The sequence below is a fragment of the Lucilia cuprina genome, chromosome 4, assembly GCF_022045245.1.
Source record: "Lucilia cuprina isolate Lc7/37 chromosome 4, ASM2204524v1, whole genome shotgun sequence".
NCBI lineage: Eukaryota > Metazoa > Arthropoda > Insecta > Diptera > Calliphoridae > Lucilia > Lucilia cuprina.
Window position 1 is genome coordinate 68,732,795 of NC_060952.1, and position 18,478 is coordinate 68,751,272.

The 18,478-nt window shown below is 29.5% G+C and overlaps 2 protein-coding genes across 4 annotated transcripts in view; both read left to right on the forward strand.

Moving 5' to 3' along the window:
* LOC111690951 overlaps window positions 1-9,091 on the forward strand; it is a 40,677-nt gene extending 31,586 nt beyond the window's left edge. For all 3 annotated transcript variants that reach the window (XM_046950056.1, XM_023453562.2, XM_023453563.2), the window contains exons 5-6: window positions 7,999-8,150; window positions 8,547-9,091. In XM_046950056.1, coding sequence (XP_046806012.1) covers window positions 7,999-8,150; window positions 8,547-8,772 — 378 coding nt within the window. In that variant the 3' untranslated portion in view covers window positions 8,773-9,091. The remainder of the gene's footprint in view (window positions 1-7,998; window positions 8,151-8,546) is intronic.
* A 7,312-nt stretch (window positions 9,092-16,403) lies between these two features.
* The window catches only part of LOC111686069, an 18,798-nt gene continuing 16,723 nt past the window's right edge, over window positions 16,404-18,478 (forward strand). The window contains exons 1-2 of the mRNA XM_046949816.1: window positions 16,404-16,464; window positions 16,542-16,702. Coding sequence (XP_046805772.1) covers window positions 16,571-16,702 — 132 coding nt within the window. The 5' untranslated portion in view covers window positions 16,404-16,464; window positions 16,542-16,570. The remainder of the gene's footprint in view (window positions 16,465-16,541; window positions 16,703-18,478) is intronic.

Consider the following 18,478-nt stretch of genomic DNA (forward strand, 5'->3'; position numbering starts at 1 on the left):
AATATTATTAGAATTATAATTTTGGAATCTTTTAGCTTTGTAAATTGGAAAAAAATTGTGAAGTAATCTCTTAGTGAGGAATAAGAGCAGTAAATTTTTTTTTGAATTTCGTAAATGCTACAGCCATAGTCGTATATATTTACACACACTAAAAAAATTAAGTAAGCTAGGATAAAATCAAAATTTTGCGGCCTTGTAAATAAAATTGGAAAAAAAAAGATTTCTATCACAATCCATAGACTTAATAGATAATGATAGCTAAGAAATTTTATAAATGAATCTACCAATTAGTGGTTCAAATCGAAAAAGAAGTTCATACCATTAGTTTTCAAAATTATTTACTCATATTTATTTCCTTTCAAAATTATTTACACATCATTAAAAATAAGATAAAACAACAAAAAAGTAACGTTTTTTTTAATAACCAGATAAATTTCCATCCGCGTCTATAACAGCTTGTAGTCTATCTGGAATTGAATCAACTAATTTTTGCACAAAGTCAATTTCCAGGCTATTCCATATACATTTCACTTCTTCAATCGTTTCCTCTCGTTTACGGCCATTTTTCAATGTTCTCCTCCTTTTTATGGCTGCCCAGACATTCTCAATTATATTTAGGTCAGGACTCTGTGGTGGCCACGGAAGAACATCTTGTCCAACCCTATTTAAAAAGGTAGTTGGTAACCATGCTTTGTGGCATGGAGCATTATCATGCTGAAGAATACAATTTTCACTAGCAAACAGTCTTCGTGCGGATGGAAACACATGGTCATTTAATATATCCAGGTATCCCGATTGGTTTAGTGTCTCTTTCAATTGGTATTAGATCCCCATATCCATTATAAGAGACACATCCCCAAAACATTACCGAGCCATCACCAAATCTATTAAAAGGTTGCAATGCTTTTTGCCTTGATCCCTTTGAAAGATGCATATATGTTCTTCCAAATGAACCTTCAAATTGGAAAGAAGATTCGTCTGTCCATAATACATTTTGCCAAAACTCCTTTGGCTTATGGATATACTCCTTAGCAAACTCTAGAGGTTTTATTTTGTTTTTGGGAGATATATCTATTATTTTTCGGACAACATTAGTCCTTATATCATAATTCTTTAATCTTCTTCGTATTGTACTGTCACTTATATGTTTTCCAATAATGTTTTCTGACTCCTCAGCAACTTTAATTGGACTTGCATCTGGATTTTCAGCGAATTTCACAATTGAACAATCTTCCTCTTTGTTTGTTCTCATTTTCGACCACTTCTACTTCTATTTTGAAGACTTCCGTATGTATTTTTCTTTTTTACTAAATTATATACTGTTTTCCGACATATTCCATACTCTTTTTCTAATTCCAACGTCGATACACCCATTCTAAATTTGGTTACAATTTCAGTTCGCATCTCGAGGGGAATTTCCCTTATTTTCACCATTTTGAATGCTTTTTATAGACTTTTTTTAAGAACATTTGAATTTAACTAATAACAAAAACTGACTAGCAAAAACCATGACGTTCCAAGACTATAGAGGTTTTAGTCGCTTTTAAGGAATGTGTAAATACTTTTGAAAAAGAATAAATTTGTGTAAATATTTTTGAAAACTGAAGGTTAGGTCTACTTTTGCGAATTTAAGCAATAACTAGGACCTTTCTTCGTAATATTTTTTAACGAACGTGATCTACACCCTTTAAGGATTGTAGTAATGAACATTTTTTTCTTCAAATGTATCTTTAAAGTACCAAAAGGTTGTGTTATTTCGAAGAATACTTAAATTTTCAGTGTGTGTAAATAGATACGACTATGGCTGTATGTTATGTTATTTAAATCAAAGAAATTTTTATATTTCTAAATGTTGAAAAATTTCAGAAATTGATCTATGGGCATAAAGCACATTTTTTAGTATACTCTAAAGGGAGAATACTGAAGTATAATGTTATGAAACCGCTTAAAACCCCGTACAAAAATCTGGTGAAAAATAATTAAAATAGTTTTATTGAGGTATTTAATCAAGTTTTTTGGTGAGAAAATACTAAAAAAAAAACACAATTAAGAAAAATATTTTCTAATTACTCTTGTTATAAACAAGTTTTATAAGAAGTAAAATGGTGATTTTTTACGATAAATCATATCCAAAGAAAATAAAAATGTTTATTTCTTCACAAAAATTAAATTTTTTAATATAAAATGCTTAAAAAAAAGTATTAAAAATATCGTTTTATGCATTTTTATTATTATGCATTCCTAAAAAGTTTTTGAAGTGTATGAGTTTTTTGCAAGTCAATCTCTTGTTTGCAAATGATGTTGTTGTTTTTACAAATTTTGTTTGCAATTTCTAAAACAATGAGACATCAACATACTTTGTTGAATGCTGTCAAGCAACTAAAGATAACTTTTGTATGTGTTGCTATGCTATAAGTTTTATTTATGATCGGGTTATGTACGTATGAATTGCCGAAAATCTTCGTAATTGGAAAAATATGAACGGGCAACGCTGGTGTATAGGAGTTGCCGATCGAGACTACAAATTGTTATACATGAGCACAAAGCTTGGAAAGAATGAATTCTATTTGGAATTAATTCCCTTATATTTTTAATTCAGCTTTAAATTTTTTAATGTACCATTCTTTAAAATCATTCTTTTAATTTAAATTCTTAAGCTGAATTCCTTGGCTTTATATTCCATTGAATTAATTCCTAAGAGAATTCATTCTTTATAGGAATGAATTCAATTGAATGATCAATGTTATTATACCCTCCACCACTATAAGTGGTGATAGAGGGTATGTATAACTTTGTCATTCCGTGTGTAACACCAAGAAATATTCATATATATTCTGAATCCTTATCAAATTCTGAGTCGATTTAGCTATGTCCGTCTGTCTCTGTAAAACACGCTCACGAAAAAAACAAAGCAATAGAATTTACCAAAATTCACCCAAAATGTTCTTTATTTTCCTAAGCTGTTTGGTATTAAAAATGAGCAAAATCAGTTCACACCGGTCCATGAATCAAAATTTAAAACAACCTGGAAAAAATATGCATTTTTTAAACATTCTGATGTAATTTTCTCGGAAACTATGCAAGATAATTCCATGAAAATCGCCACACATTCGTTTCTACATAAGAACTTAATCACTGCTAAAAATTGCTAGAATCGGTCCACTATTTCATATACATCCCACACAAAGGTACAAATTCTCGGAAAATAGGTTTTTTGTTAATTACTTTGGTCACAATGTCGATATCTTCACAAAATTTTACAACTTAAAATCTTATGTCAACAGAATTTAGTTAGAGGAACATTTTTTGGTACAAGTATTACTCTTACATACAGAGACAGATTAGTGTGAAATTTTTTTCCCGATCCGATAAATATTCCCAGCAGTTCGACAAAGAGTCAATGCATACGAAAAAGATAGTAATTTCCACTAAAAGTTAACCACCTGGATGATCGTAATTCGTATGTTTTGGGTCATTCGTCACGAATGTACCCTTTGTAATCGAGAATGAAAACAGTCGTCACTTTAGTGTCCTCTTTGTAAGCGGGAGCGGAGAAAGTCGTTTCTTTACTGTCCTCAAGTAACCTAGCGATTATACCCTTAAAAGTTGTTATTTTTTTGTTGTTGTTAGACTCTTAAAAGTTGTTTTCGTTTTATTGAACTTCCGAAAGTAGTTATTTTACCCATCTTTTGGAGAAACTAGAACAAGTCCATGTCCTAGTTTTACAGCAAGAAAAGTAGCGCCAGTTAAATAGCTAGTAATGACTGACTTTTAAGAACCCATTTAGAGATTACCATCCTTTGACTATTTTTGACCGTCTTTTGACTGTCTCTTTGTAGGGTGTAGAATGACAATTGACTTCCTCGTAGGACAAACCCATGTTAAAATTGTTGATCGCCTGGGTAGTCAGGTGGCTAGGGGCCACCACAAGGTTTAGGTTAAGTGGTCAGTTCGGTACAGTCCCGCCGAACTGCTGGGTCGTTAATCGCTTTAAATATAAAGAAAATGGCGTTTATAATGTTCAATGAATGTTGGAATCGTAATAGTTTTAACTTTTGGGATTTTTTCTATTAAAGACATGAAAAAAATTATTTCTACAAATGTTTGGTCAATTAGAAAAGTAATAACATAAAAGTTGTTGGTGGAGGGTATTTAAGATTCGGCACAGCCGAATATAACACTCTAACATGTTTTTTTTTTTAATTCCTTCTATTACAAATTGAATGAAAGAAAAAATGTTTAATTCAATTTTTAATATACAGAATGCTTTTGAATTTTAAAACAAAACCTTCATTCAATCTATTTCAATTTGAATGGTTGAAAAAATTTTAAATTCAATTTGTAATAGATTGAATTAAAACAAATTTTTTTTTCATTCGGAGGGAATTTAAAAATCAATAGGAATTTTTAAAATTTATTTTAATTCAAATTGTAACAGATTGAATGCAATTAAAATTAATACATTCATAAGGAATTTAACATTCTATAGAAATTAATTCATTAGAAAATTAATTCAACTACATTGAAAGCTTTAAGAAATAATTGTAGGAATTAAATCAGAGGGAATGAGTATGAAGAATTGCTAATTCTTTTAAATATAACTCAATTTCTAAAAAAGAATTAGGGAATGAATTCTTTTAGAGCTTTGATTGAGCAGTACATTAATAAGTTAAGCAAACACCAATCTCTTAAATATAACTATTAGATTAAAAACTACTTTATAATTTACTGCAACTTACTCGCAATGTGGTAGGGTGTGATGTGTTCGGATTGCAAGATTGTTGGATGATTAATCAGTAAAGTGAGTCATTTTTAACTCCTTTTTATGACCTAAAAGTGATTAATAACATGAGCGTTTAAAAAAAGACTCGAAAATATGCGGTATATGATCGAAAACTTAATATTTGAAAAACAATAACAAAATGTATTGCAGTAATTAATTGATCATCCTGGCGTTTAAAATATGATGGTTTTTATGGTCATATTTCAAGCAGTTGGAAGATCTAAAATTGTTTCTTATGCAATTGTTTTTGTTTGTAATGAAACAGTAAAATTTACACTTAAAAATGACTCAAAAACGAATGGACTCAGAAAAGACTCTTTTGGAAGAGTTAGCAAAACATTTTGTTTGGCCTAAAATGAGTTGAAATAATTCTCATTTCGTTTATAAAATTCAATGTATAAGTATTTGAATTTGTGTGATATTTATAAAGTTGATTTTCTGTCAAGGGAATTGAAATTATATTATGCATTAATTGTAATAATTTTCTGTGTCTAATGATCTTCTACGGAAAATAGTTGGTCGACTAATCGCTAAACTAAGTCTTAATAATTCCAATTAATGTTTAAAATCTAATTTATTTGAAATAACGATAGGTCATTCAGGAAATATGACTTTTTATAAATTTAGTTTGTAGTTATATTTCGCGCAGTGGAAGTTCAAAAAAATGCTTTTTGTTGTATTGTATTTGTCTGTAACAAACATAAAAATTACTAAGAAAAGACTCAAAAATGACTATTATATGATTCGGAAATAACTCAAAAACGACCAGTTATTTGGCTCATTAACGACTCAAATCATTGGTATACATTTTGTTATTGTTTTTTTTTTTCAAATATTAAACATTAATTGTAATTATTTAGTCGCCCAACTAACTACAAACTAAATTTATAAACAAACATATTTCAAACACCTCGATGACCTATTTATGATACGTATATACCTCTTCTCACCAAACAATTTCAAAATCAAACAAAAGCTGATTTTAGACTTTTTCAAATGTCAAAAGTGACATCTCTGTATACTTTGTGTTATTATAATTAAAGCATAATATAATTTCAATTTCCTTGACAGAAAATCGAATTCTTATCAGTGTTGCCAACTTAGTGCTTTTAGCACTATTTGCGGTGCTTTTTGGTCTGCCAAACGCGGAAAATTTTGCTCATGGTGCCTTTCTTCAAAAAGGCACTAAAGTGGTGCTTTCTAATTTTATGACAGTGCATTTAGTGCTTTTTATACCCAACATATACCCAAGATGAGTGGGGTATATTGATTTTGTCACTCCGTTTGTAACACATTGGTCGTATATATTTTGGGTCCTTATTATATTCTAAGGCGATCTAACCATGTCCATCCGTCTGTTCATCTGTCCGTCCGTCTGTCTGTTGAAAGCACGATAGGGTTAGAACGTAAAGAGCAAACGAGTTAAATTTTTCCACAAATTTTTATATGCATCAAAATTTCTCTACCAAATGACATTAATACTCATTACCGACTTAAAAATATTCGACATAAATATGTTTTATATAAGCCAAAATCTCTCTAGCAAATTTTACGGCAATCGGTCCATAATTGACCCTACCCCCACATATGGTCACCTTCAAAAATTGATTTTAACACTCATTACTGACTTAAAAATACGTGTTTAGCGGAGAAATTCGAAATAAACTACTTTTATACAAATGTAATCTTCCTACCGAAATTAATTCGGATTTATCGGTAACGTACCCTACCCCCTATTAAGGTCCCCTTAAAAATATGAGTACAGCGATGAAAATTGACAAAAAAATAAGTTTTATATAATTTTTTTACACAATTGAATCTATACCTCATATATAAAGCCTCCATGATTACTTCATCGTTGTACTCGCAATAAAAAGATTTTTATTATAATTCTTTATGCCGAATTTTATGACGATTGGTCTATAACTGACCAACAAAACAAAATCTATGTACAAAAGCAAATATTCTTCAAAAACAAAAAAAAAAAAATATTCAAAATACTTTAAAATAAGTTATGTTATTCACTATCAGTGAAATTAACAATTTTTCCAGAACTCAAAAAACTTAAAAATAATATATATAGATTTTGCAAAAAAAATATATTTCATAAGTTTTGTAAAATTTTACAATTTGGGTGTGGGTACATCGGTTGGCCAGTTGGTAGTGTGCCTGTCAGTTTGAATGTTTAATGAAATTTTACTATTTTTAAAATTCTCATCTTATTTATCTAATATTCGTCAAACATTAGTTTTAGTTCTTACGTCACTAAAAATCTAACTCACACCGGTGAAAGACTTTAGTATGACGCATGTTTTGTTTTGCAGCCCAATGTTCTAAAAAACGAATTTTGGAGTCTTGTAGGAAATGAGCGAAATAATGTGCAATTTTTATTAAAATAAACAATATTTGACTGAAAAACGTTAGTGCTTTTTTACCCATTTTCAGTTAGAAAATTACGCTTTTTACCCCTTTTTAATTTTTTTGCGCGCGTTTTGCTTGACCAATGTTGGCAACACTGATTCTTATACATTTACAAATTCAAATACTTATACATTTAATTTTATAAATAGAATGAGAATTATATTAACTCATTTTAGGCAACGCAAAATGTTTTGCTAACTCTTCCGAAAGTGTATTTTATGAGCATCATTTATAATCGGTTTCGACTCATTTTTGAGTAATTTTTAAATGTGTATGTATGTAAGTGTAGCTTTTTGTATGTATGTAAGTGTAGCTTTTTCATTACAAACAAAAACAATTACATAAAGAACAATTTTAGAACAAATTTAGATCAGTTTGTAATCTGGACTATATATATTTTTTAGCATGTACTATAGTCTGGATTATAGATCAATCTATAGTCTCCACTATTGCTTACTCTATAATATATATTATATTGTCCTTTTGGAATTGCATAGGTGCCCAGTAAAAACTTAACTCCTAAAGTAGATATTTGCTAACGCGTAATAAAAAATTAAACAAATTCAGAAAAAGTAACTGTTTCATTTATTTGTTTGTACGTTTTTACTTTTTTTTAATTTTACCTACTAAATAAATCATTAAAAAAGTAGTTCCTAGAAGCCATAGCAGCGAAGTATTTCCTGGGTACATCTAAATATTATTTAGATATTTTTCAAATATAATAATTGTTTAGGCAACTATAATTAAAATAATTTTTATAATTTCCGCTTTATTGAAAAACTTTTTCATTTTAGTTCGAATACAACTTTTTGTTAAAACTCATGGCCTTAGAAGGATTTGGAAAAGTTATTGGATCTCTAGAGGACGTAGTAATCTATGCTGAATTGGCGATTGATATTTTAACATTTAAGATGAAATTATACGATTTTCGTGTTATTCAGTTTAGGTATGTTTTGATATTATATTAGTATATACATATTTTAATATTATTATACCCAATACCACTATAGTGGTGAGGGTATTATATATATGTGGTGATATTTGTTTCACCCAAAAATATTGGTACAAATTTCATTAAATTATTTTGGAAATTGGGACCTGTAGCATACGCACAAGGTTTACATAGACCGACGGACGGACATAGATAGTCCGACTCAGAAATCGATTCTGTGCCGATTGGTATACTTAGAGCTGTAGAGCCAATATTTTTGGGTGTTACAAACATCAGCACTCCACACAATAGTGGTCTTGTGTATAATAAGGTTTAAAAATTAAACACATGTCTGTTCAGTGATAAATTCAATAAGACTTATAGTAATTTCTTATTTTTTTCTTGTTTCAGAAATATTCAAGTGCAGTTAGATCAAACACGATTCATTAGACACTTGACCGGTGTAATTTTAAGTCCAATAACAAATTTATTCAAGGATCGGATTACTACATCGATATCAGATGGCCTTAAAGATCAAATGCAAATGGTTATGGATGATTTTAACAATGAGGATCCTCTAGAATTAAAAAATTTTGTTAAACAAATTCTAGGAGGTTTAACAGGCCAAAAAAATTAATGTTCTTTGAAAAGAGCGATAAATATTGTTATATTATTATGCATACTTTAATTGTGATGTGTTATTTTTGGTTAAATAGTTTACTTAATATTAGTTAAAATGTATATAAATTGTAAATATGTCCAAAATTTTGGGAAACTAAAAGCAAAAAGGGAATTTTTTTATATTTTTTGTTGATAAGATAATGTTAATTTTTGTCTTTAAATAAATTCACTATGAAATTTTGTTGTGTACGCATTAGGGTTGTCAATTTTTCGTGTTAAAAATAAATTCGATTAATTTAAAAAATAAGAATAAAACTCGCCAAATAGGGTAAAAATCGGGTTTGCGTCCATTAATGCTCTTATAAGTAAGTAACATAGTTCAAAAGTGGAAACTGAGGCTTTTATAATGATATATGTATACGATATTTAGAGAAATATTTCTGCATTTCATTAGCACACATGTCTTTTTTGATGGTGGTAGAGAAATATTTCTGCATTTCATTAGCACACATGTCTTTTTTGATGGTGGGTGTATTGTATTTGCAATTCCGTTCTTATTAGAATATAAAACGATAGCCGTCCATCCGCCTGCCAGTTTATTGAAAACACGATAGAACGAGCTATGGAGTTGAAATTTTGAACAAATATTTTTTGTTTGTTTTTGAAAAAGGGCAATATCTGTATACGATTTAACATAGCATCCATATAAAGTTCTCTTCAGAAAACTAGCTTATAAAAGCGCTGATGACAATGAAATTCAAAATATACAAATTTTTAAGGAATGTTTTTGTAATATATAAAGATCGGTCAAAAATGGATCCGACTTCTCTTATGAAGATCTCATCAAAAAATTACTTTAACGCACATGATTCGCATAAAAATACATACCAGTATAGCAACTAAATTATATATAAAAAGGTTTTTATGCAAGGAATACACGATGCGACCTTATATTCAACTTTGTTTACAACAAAGTTTATTTTATATTGCACACAAATGTTAAACTTTTGAAAACATCTCTTAAAACTACAAACAAAAACTACTTTGAGCCTTTCAAATTGTACATTGAAAAAGTATTTCATTTCGAAATAAATAAAAAAAAATATATTACAAAATCTTGCTTAATAAGCGTCGGACGCATTTTAATGTTATTATAATTTCTTTATAGAATTGAATTTCCTACATTTAGGTTGATGAACATTTTTGCGTATCTTTAGTTGTTATACCCTACACCACTTTAGTGGGGAGGGTATATTGGGTTTGTGCTGATGTTTATAACGCACCATAATATTGGTCCCATACCGACCTTAAAGTATACCAATCGGCTCAGAATAATCTGAGTAGATTTAGATATTTCCTTGTAATCAAACTACAGGCCGCAATTTTGAAGATAATTGAATGAAATTTGGTACATGATCTTCTATTGTCCCAGGGACGAACCCCATTGAAAATAGTTAAGATCGGTCCATTATTTAACCTAGCACCCATACAACCGTATTCCCCGAATAGGGCTTGTAAATATTGTAATCAAACTACAGGTCGTAATATGGAGATAATTCAATGAAATTTGGCACATGATCTTTTATGGTACTGTAGACGAAGTCCATTGAAAATAGTTAACATCGGACCATTATTTCACCTAGGCCCCATAGCACTGAACCCGCTCATAAACATAAGCTCATAATTATGTTTAATACACTCGTATCTCGACAAAAAGTTGCAAAACCAAGTTCTATACTAGTCTTGAATACCCTGATGAACTTTATAATTATCGGGCCTCATTTGACCCTAGCCCCTCTAAGAAGCCCCCATCAAAATTTTACTTAAATATCCACAGTTTTATTAAACAGTAAATGGCTTTAGTATATCTGACGCAAGGTACAATTCAATTTAAATGCTTTATTACGAAAACTAAATCACATTTTATTCGTATACAGGTGTAGGGTATTATATGGTCGGCCTCGCCCGACTATAACTTACTTGTTTTTTAAAATAATTTTATCTCACTTTTTACACAAAATTTTGTTTTATTTTCTGCAACTAGAAAAAATATTTTTTTCTAATTATTGACATTTTATTTTTGTTGTTGTTGTTGAATTTTAATTTACAAATTTTGGTATTGAAAATTCGAATAAATTTAAAATTGTAACTTTTTTATAAAAGTCTGTGTGTTTAGAATGCACCAGAAGGGTGTAGAGTGACGATTGACTTCCTCGTAGGACAAGCCCAAGTTAAAATAGTCGGTCACCTGGGTAGTCAGGTGGGTAGGGGCCACCACAAGTGGTAGGTTAAGTGGTCAGTTCGGGACTGTCCCGTCGAACTGCTGGGGAGTCAATGCATACGAAAAAGAATGCAATTTCCACTAATAATTTACCACCTGGATGACTGTAATTCGTATGTTTTGGGTCATTCGTCACGAGAATACCCTTTGTAATCGAGAATGAAGACAGTCGTCACTTTAGTTTCCTTTTTGTAAGCGGGAGCGGAGACAGTCGTCTCTTTACTGCCCTCAAGTAACCTAGAGATTATACTCTTAAAAGTTATTTTTTTGTTGTACTTCCGAAAGTAGTTATTTTACCCATCTTTTGGAGAAATGATTATTAAACTATGGAAGAGAGTGAAGCTGTGAAAAAGGATATGACAAAAATTTATTAAGTACTTTTAACTAATATTAGCATGACAAAATTCACCATTATCTGAAAAATAACAAGCAAGAGTTCTATATTCGGCTGTGCTGAATCTTATATACCCTTCACCATGATGTGTTAAAAAACAGTCATTACGATCTAAATTAATCCGGGCTCTACATGCTTAACTTCATATATCTAGGTTCAATATTATAGAAATTTTAAAAAGTACCTTTTGAAGAACGAAAAAGTACCAAAAACTTCCCTTTTATGGGTTCCCACTTAATCCAGGCTCTGCATAATGTTTCTAGGTTCAATATTATAGAAAATTCAAAAAGTACCTTTTGTAGAACGAAAAAGTACCAAAAAGTCCCCTTTATGTATTCTGGACTAATCCGGGCTCTACATACTTAATATCATGTTTCTAGTTTCAATATAGTAGAAAATTCAAAAAGTACCTTTTGTAGAAAGAAAAAGTACCAAAAAGTCTCTTTTTACAAGTTCTTACCTAGTCAAGGAACAACATGCTAAATTTCATGTTTCTAGGTTCAATATTATAGAAAATTCAAAAAAGTACCTTTTGTAGAACGAAAAAGTACCAAAAAGTCCTTTTTATAGGTTCTTACCTAATCAAGGTCCTACATTCTAAATTTCATGTTTCTAGGTTCAATATTATAGAAAATTCAAAAAGTACCTTTTGTAGAACGAAAAAGTACCAATAAGTCCCTTTTTATAGGTTCTTACCTAGTCAAGGTCCTGCATTCTAAATTTCATGTTTCTAGGTTCAATACTATACAAAATTCAAAAAAGTGCCAAAAAGTCCCCTTTAATGTGTTCTCGTCTAATCCGGGCTCTACGTACTTAATTTCATGTTTCTAGCCAATAACAACGTAACGTAACGTCATATTCATTCTTTGATTTATGTTTATAAACAAGAAACCACAATAACAAAAAAATTACCGTTTGATACTGTGTTTTGTTTTTGTTTGTTTATTATTGTTTTGTATAAGCATGCACGAAAAATGTAAATTTTTCATGAAATTGTCAGAGGTGGTCTCTGATTTTTACTCATGTCTTCGTTATTTATGGACCGATTGGATTGATTTTAAATAGCGTTCTATTCGATCGTATTTCCAATAGAATTATTATTCGGATCTCGCAGATATCTGGGGTCTTCTGAAAACTGATTTCAACATACACACAGACAGACAGACGGACATGGCTAAATTGACTCCGCTATCTATAAGGATCCAGAATATATATACTTTATAGGGTCGGAAAATTATATTATAGAAATTACAAACGAAATGACAAACTTATATATACCCTTCTCACGAAGGTGAAGGGTATAAAAATATTACGATTTGAAAATGTCATTGCAATGAAAAAATAATGCACAATAGATCGAAAACAGCTAATGTTATGCGAGAATATTCAGCAACTAAAATATAGGAAATTCAATTCTATATAGAAGTTGTAATAACATCAAAACCCGTACGACGCAGTTTTTGTAACCATTAACCGCCAATATCTCGCTTAGCGTATACGATATTTTCGGTGACTTGTAATTCCTTACTAATTATGACAATTTTCATTTAGCTTTTTAAAATTTATTAAATTAATATGTATTGCTGAAAGAAATATAGGCGTATCGTTGACTGATTATTGATTTCCAAATATAGTCGGATTCTTTTAAAATTTGTCAAATAAATGTATATTTATACATATTTATTTTTATGTCCTTCACCTTCGTGAGAAGGGTATATATAAGTTTGTCATTCCTATATATATATATATATATATATATTATATATTATATATATATATATATATATATATATATATATATATATATATATATATATATATATATATATATATATATATATATACATATATATATATATATTATTTTTTTTTTTTTTGGATCCTTATTGATAGCGGAGTCGATTAAGCCATGTTCGTCTGTCTGTTGAAATCAATTTTCTGAAGATTCCAGATATCTTCGAGATCCAAATCTTCAATAATTCTGTCAGACATGCTTCCGACAAGTTTCCTATTGAAAATCAGCAAAATAACTGAGATATAGGCAAAAATCTGAGACTACCTCTGAAAATTTCCTCAACAAATTATAAATAAAGGAATACAAACAACAAGGAGATAAAGCAGTAATATGTTGGTACTACGTCTCATATTTGTTTGAGGGTGGTAATACAGTTTGACGGTGGTAGTACAGTAAAACGGTTAATATTTCTTTCTGCGGTAGTACAGTTTATATTTGGTTGTGTGACATGTGTGCAGATAAACAAGTATATTCAAAATGTAGCTTTTACTACAAATGATCTATTTATTTGTTATTGTTGTTTTTACTTACTTTGATGCTGATATAATATGTAAAATTATAATAAAATACAAAAATTAATTGAAATTTTATAAAATAAAATTAAGTTCTAAAATTAAACAAAAACTGTTTTTTTAAAACATACTTGGTGAAGGGAATATAAAATTCGGCACAGCCGAAGATAGAATTCTGACTTGTTCTATTTTCAAAGCTATATCTTATATGAATTGTAAACATTTAAGCATTTGTATGAAACGTACTTTGTATGGGGCATAGATGGGCACTTTGCAGTACCAGTAAAAATGCATTAAAAATAAGTTTTTACTGTTTACTGAAAAAATTTTCAGTTTTCAGTATGTTTTTACTGGTTACTGAAAAAATTTCAGTATTCAGTAAATTTTACTGATTACTGCAAAAAATTGCAATAAATTTACTCCAGATATCAAAACATGTAGCAAAAATACAAAATTCACACAAATTCAAAAAATTTTAAGATTACACAACAAAATTCGTTCTTTTTATCTGTAAATATTTAGTGAATAAGGGCGTAAGTATATATGTTTGATTTTTTGGACTTTTAAGTAAGGACACATTTCTGTTGAAAATTTCTTAAGGTCGGTGTGGACCTTATGAAAAACACGAAACTCCCCTTTTTATTCATTTTAATTTAATGTGGGTAATTCAAACATAACGGGTAATTATGTGTATTTTAGGTACATTTTCGGAAATATGGAAATACTTAAGAAGTATTTTGTTGTAATCAGTCAAAATATATTTTTGAAAAGTAAATTAAAATTGGTAAAAAGGGGAGTTTCGTGTTTTTTATAAAGTCCATACCTAAATGGCTGGGCCGACTTTAACAAATTTTCAACTGAAATGTATCCTTACTTAGAAGTTTCAATTGGTTATATCATTATTCCAAAAAATCAAAAAGGGGCGAAATACGGAACGCGGTAGAATTATTATTTTTTTAATTAAGAAACAAAAGTAATTTCTACTTATATACTTAACCCCTTATTCACTAAAGATTTACAGACAAAAGGAACGAATTTTGTTGTGTAATCTTAAAATGCTATAAAAAGTTTTTGAATTTTTGTGAATTTTAAATTTATAAATATCAATATTTTTGACAAATTAAACTGTAAAGGAAATATTTATTTTTGCAAAATTTTTTGATGTAATTACGTTTTATGACAAGGACTGAATCGAAATTTATGAAATTTGAACCTCACACTTCAAGACTGCCTTGGAAAGCGTTAATAGACATTTTTAAAACATGAATCAGAAAGGGGAAAATTAGTACACACTTTTTCTCTAAGTCAATGAATATTATATAACCTAAGGCCCCTTTCACACGAGCACACAATTAATATGATCTGTCAAAATTTTATGTAGAAGGATATATATGCGATCGTATAAACACGATATGTAATGAAATCTTACTACAGTAAAATACTGATTGAAAATTTGACATTCGTATGGCTCTCTTCCTCATATTAGATCAGGGATGTATTTCTATGTAAACTCAAAAAAGTGAAAAAGCTGGAAACTTACTTTGTTATTGTTTTATACCAATCGCATAAAAAAACAAAAATTATAAATCATATTTTTTATCTTTTTTGAAATACGGATGGAATTTCATCTTACTTTTTCATTAGACTTTACGTACGTAAAGTGTGATCATGTGAAGGCTACTTAAGGAAATATATTTTGATTTTAGCTTTCTATGTGAAGTACCTTTTCAAATGCTTTGAAGAGTTTAAATCATGCTTTAAAGGAGAAAAGATTAAAAATCCGAAATTATTTTCGATTTAGAATTCTAAAATGACAGAAATATGTATAATCCAATTCGTTCGTTGCGAAAGTTGGAACAAAACTGGTATCAAAAATTAGGAAAAGGGCGAAAAGCTGATTTTTTTTATATTCCAACTCGGAATTATTTTCGATTCAGCTATCTAATTTGTATGAAATTTTTATTAAGAAAGTTCTGTTGCTAAAATTTTGTCAAAACGAGTAAAAAATGGGGGGAAATTATGGAAAAATTGTTTGTCCCTAAAAAGTTATTTTTGTCTATTCTAACGCCGGGTACAAAAAACTAGTAATAGATAAATTTCAACAAATTTTAACACGCATGGTACACAGAAAAAATGAAATTCAAAATCAAACAAAAAATTCATAAAGCCAAGTATTTTTTTTACTAAAATAGGACCTTTCACGAAATTCGTAAAATCAAGTACTCAAATTCGTAAACTCTTTATTGAAAAATTTTATAATTTTTCTTATTAAAATTATATACTATTTACGAAAAACATTATACTTTTTGTTTTTTGTCACAGATACTTATATTGCGATATCATAATATAACAATAATAAGGTAGAATCAGTAGAAAAGTACGTTCTCAATTTTACATGCCTTGAATTGTCACAAAAAAGAATTTAAAAAATATAAAAAAAAACATCAAAAACAAATTATTGAAAATTTTTTTGTGAAGAAAATAAACTTTAATAATTTGTATAAAAAAGATTCCAAAACCAATAAAAATCAAGAACAGGATTCATTAGTGTAGAACGCTGTTTGCGAGTGCGATTCAAGAATCATTTCATGGTATTTTTCGTGCCTTTTCATTTAAAGATTTTGAAGTTTTTCTCTTTTTAGTTCCTTTTTATTTGACTTAACAAGGGCAGAGAATTGATAACTCTCACTACTAATTCTACCTTTCTATAGTTGTATCATGTTGCGGTATATTTTTAGTTATAACACTATTGAGTTAAATGACAAAAATTTTATTTTTTTTTTTTTAATATTCAATTATTCAGTTTGTTTATTTTGATATAAGTATCCGAATATGGACTCACGGTCAAAATTCAATTGCCAAGGAAATTGGGATTCAAAATCTATTAAGAATTACTCTTCATTGGAACATATTAAAAAGCAATTGCAGCGCAGTAATTGGTCATATCTTTGTCGACATCCAGAAGTAAGAAATGAAAAATATTTTTTTCAAATATATGTATGTATAAGATGTGGCATATCGATACAAAGTAACACAAGGAAATATCATCATAGACCCACAAAATAATAGACAAAACATGTGAAAAAAGGTGGAAGGTTGACATTTCACTCAATATTTTTTCTAGATAAAGTTTGTTTGAAATTGAAAGTACAAAATCGACCTACGTTTACTCATTGCCAAATGAACGCCCGGAATACACTGAAAATACTGTTATACAAAAAAATCGTTGTGCAGAATTTTATGAAGAACGGTCCATAATTTTACCTACCCCACATATAAGTTCACTTTAGAAAATAGCATTAACGCCAATTAGGGGCTTAAAAATACGAATACTTCGACACAGACATGTTTTATACCAACAGAAATATTTTTAAAAAAATTTATGAGAATCAATCCATAATTGCCCCTACCTTTCATATAAGGCCACATTTTGCAACATTTTCTGAAGGGGACCTTATTGTGGACCAATATTTATTAAATTTGGTAGGGAGATTTAGACTGGAAAGAAACTTATAACAAATTTCAATTGCTATACTCGTATTTTTAAGCCAGAGATCATATATGAGGGCATTTATGGACGATCTTCATACAATTTAGTAAGAAGCTTAAATGAATTTTTCGCCAAAATCTTTTAAAATAGAGAGATTTGTATGGGGCCGAAAACGAAAATGAACATTATTTTGAACCTTAACTATACAGATATTTATGAAATTGTGCAAATTTCAGCCAACTAGTTCATTTCGTTCTGACTATAGATAGCGGAGTCGATTTAGCCATGTCCGTCTGTGTGTATGTTGAAATCAGTTTTTAGAAGACCCCAGATATCTGCGAGATCCGAATTTTCAATAATTCTACTGGAAATACGATCGATAAAAATCAAACGGCAATTTTTTTGTTATTGTGATTTCTTGTTTATAAACACAAAGCAAATAATGAACATGACGTTACGTTGTTATTGGCTTGAAACATGAAATTAATCATGTAGAGCTTGGATTAGACAAGAACACATTAAAGGCGACTTTTTGGTACTTTTTCGCTCTACATAAGATACTTTTTGAATTTTCTATTATATTGAACCTAGAATCATGAAATCAAATATGTATAGTCGGTATAAGGTGAGAACCGGAAAAAGTAAACTTTTTGATATTTTTTTGTTTTTTCTAAAAGATTCTTTTTGAATTTTTATAATACTGAACCCTGAAATTAAGTATGTTGAGTATGAATTAGGTGCGAACCCATAAAAGGGAACTTTTTGGTACTTTTTCGTTTTTCAAAAGGTACTCTTTCGAATTCAATAATATTGAATCTGGTAACATGAAATTAAGTATATTGAGACCGAAGTGGATCTTTATTTAAAATTTAGTGGGAGCTTTTTATAGGGGCTGGCGTCAAATGAGGCCCTATAGTTATAATGTTTATAAGGGTCATCAAGGCTAGCACAGAACTTGGTTTTGCAGCTTTTTGTCGAGATACGAGTATAAACATAATTATGAATTTAAGCCCTATTTGGCGGGTTCAGTTGTATGGGGCCTAGGTGAAGTAATGGACCGATGTTAACCATTTGCAATAGGTCTCGTCTACGGTACCTTAGAAGATTATGTGCCAAAATTTGATTGAACTACCTCCAAAATTGCGACCTGTAGTTTGATTACAAGGTTTACAAGCCTTAAACGAGGATACAGTTGTATTGGGGCTAATAGAATATCATGTACCAAATTTCATTGAATTATCTTCAAAATT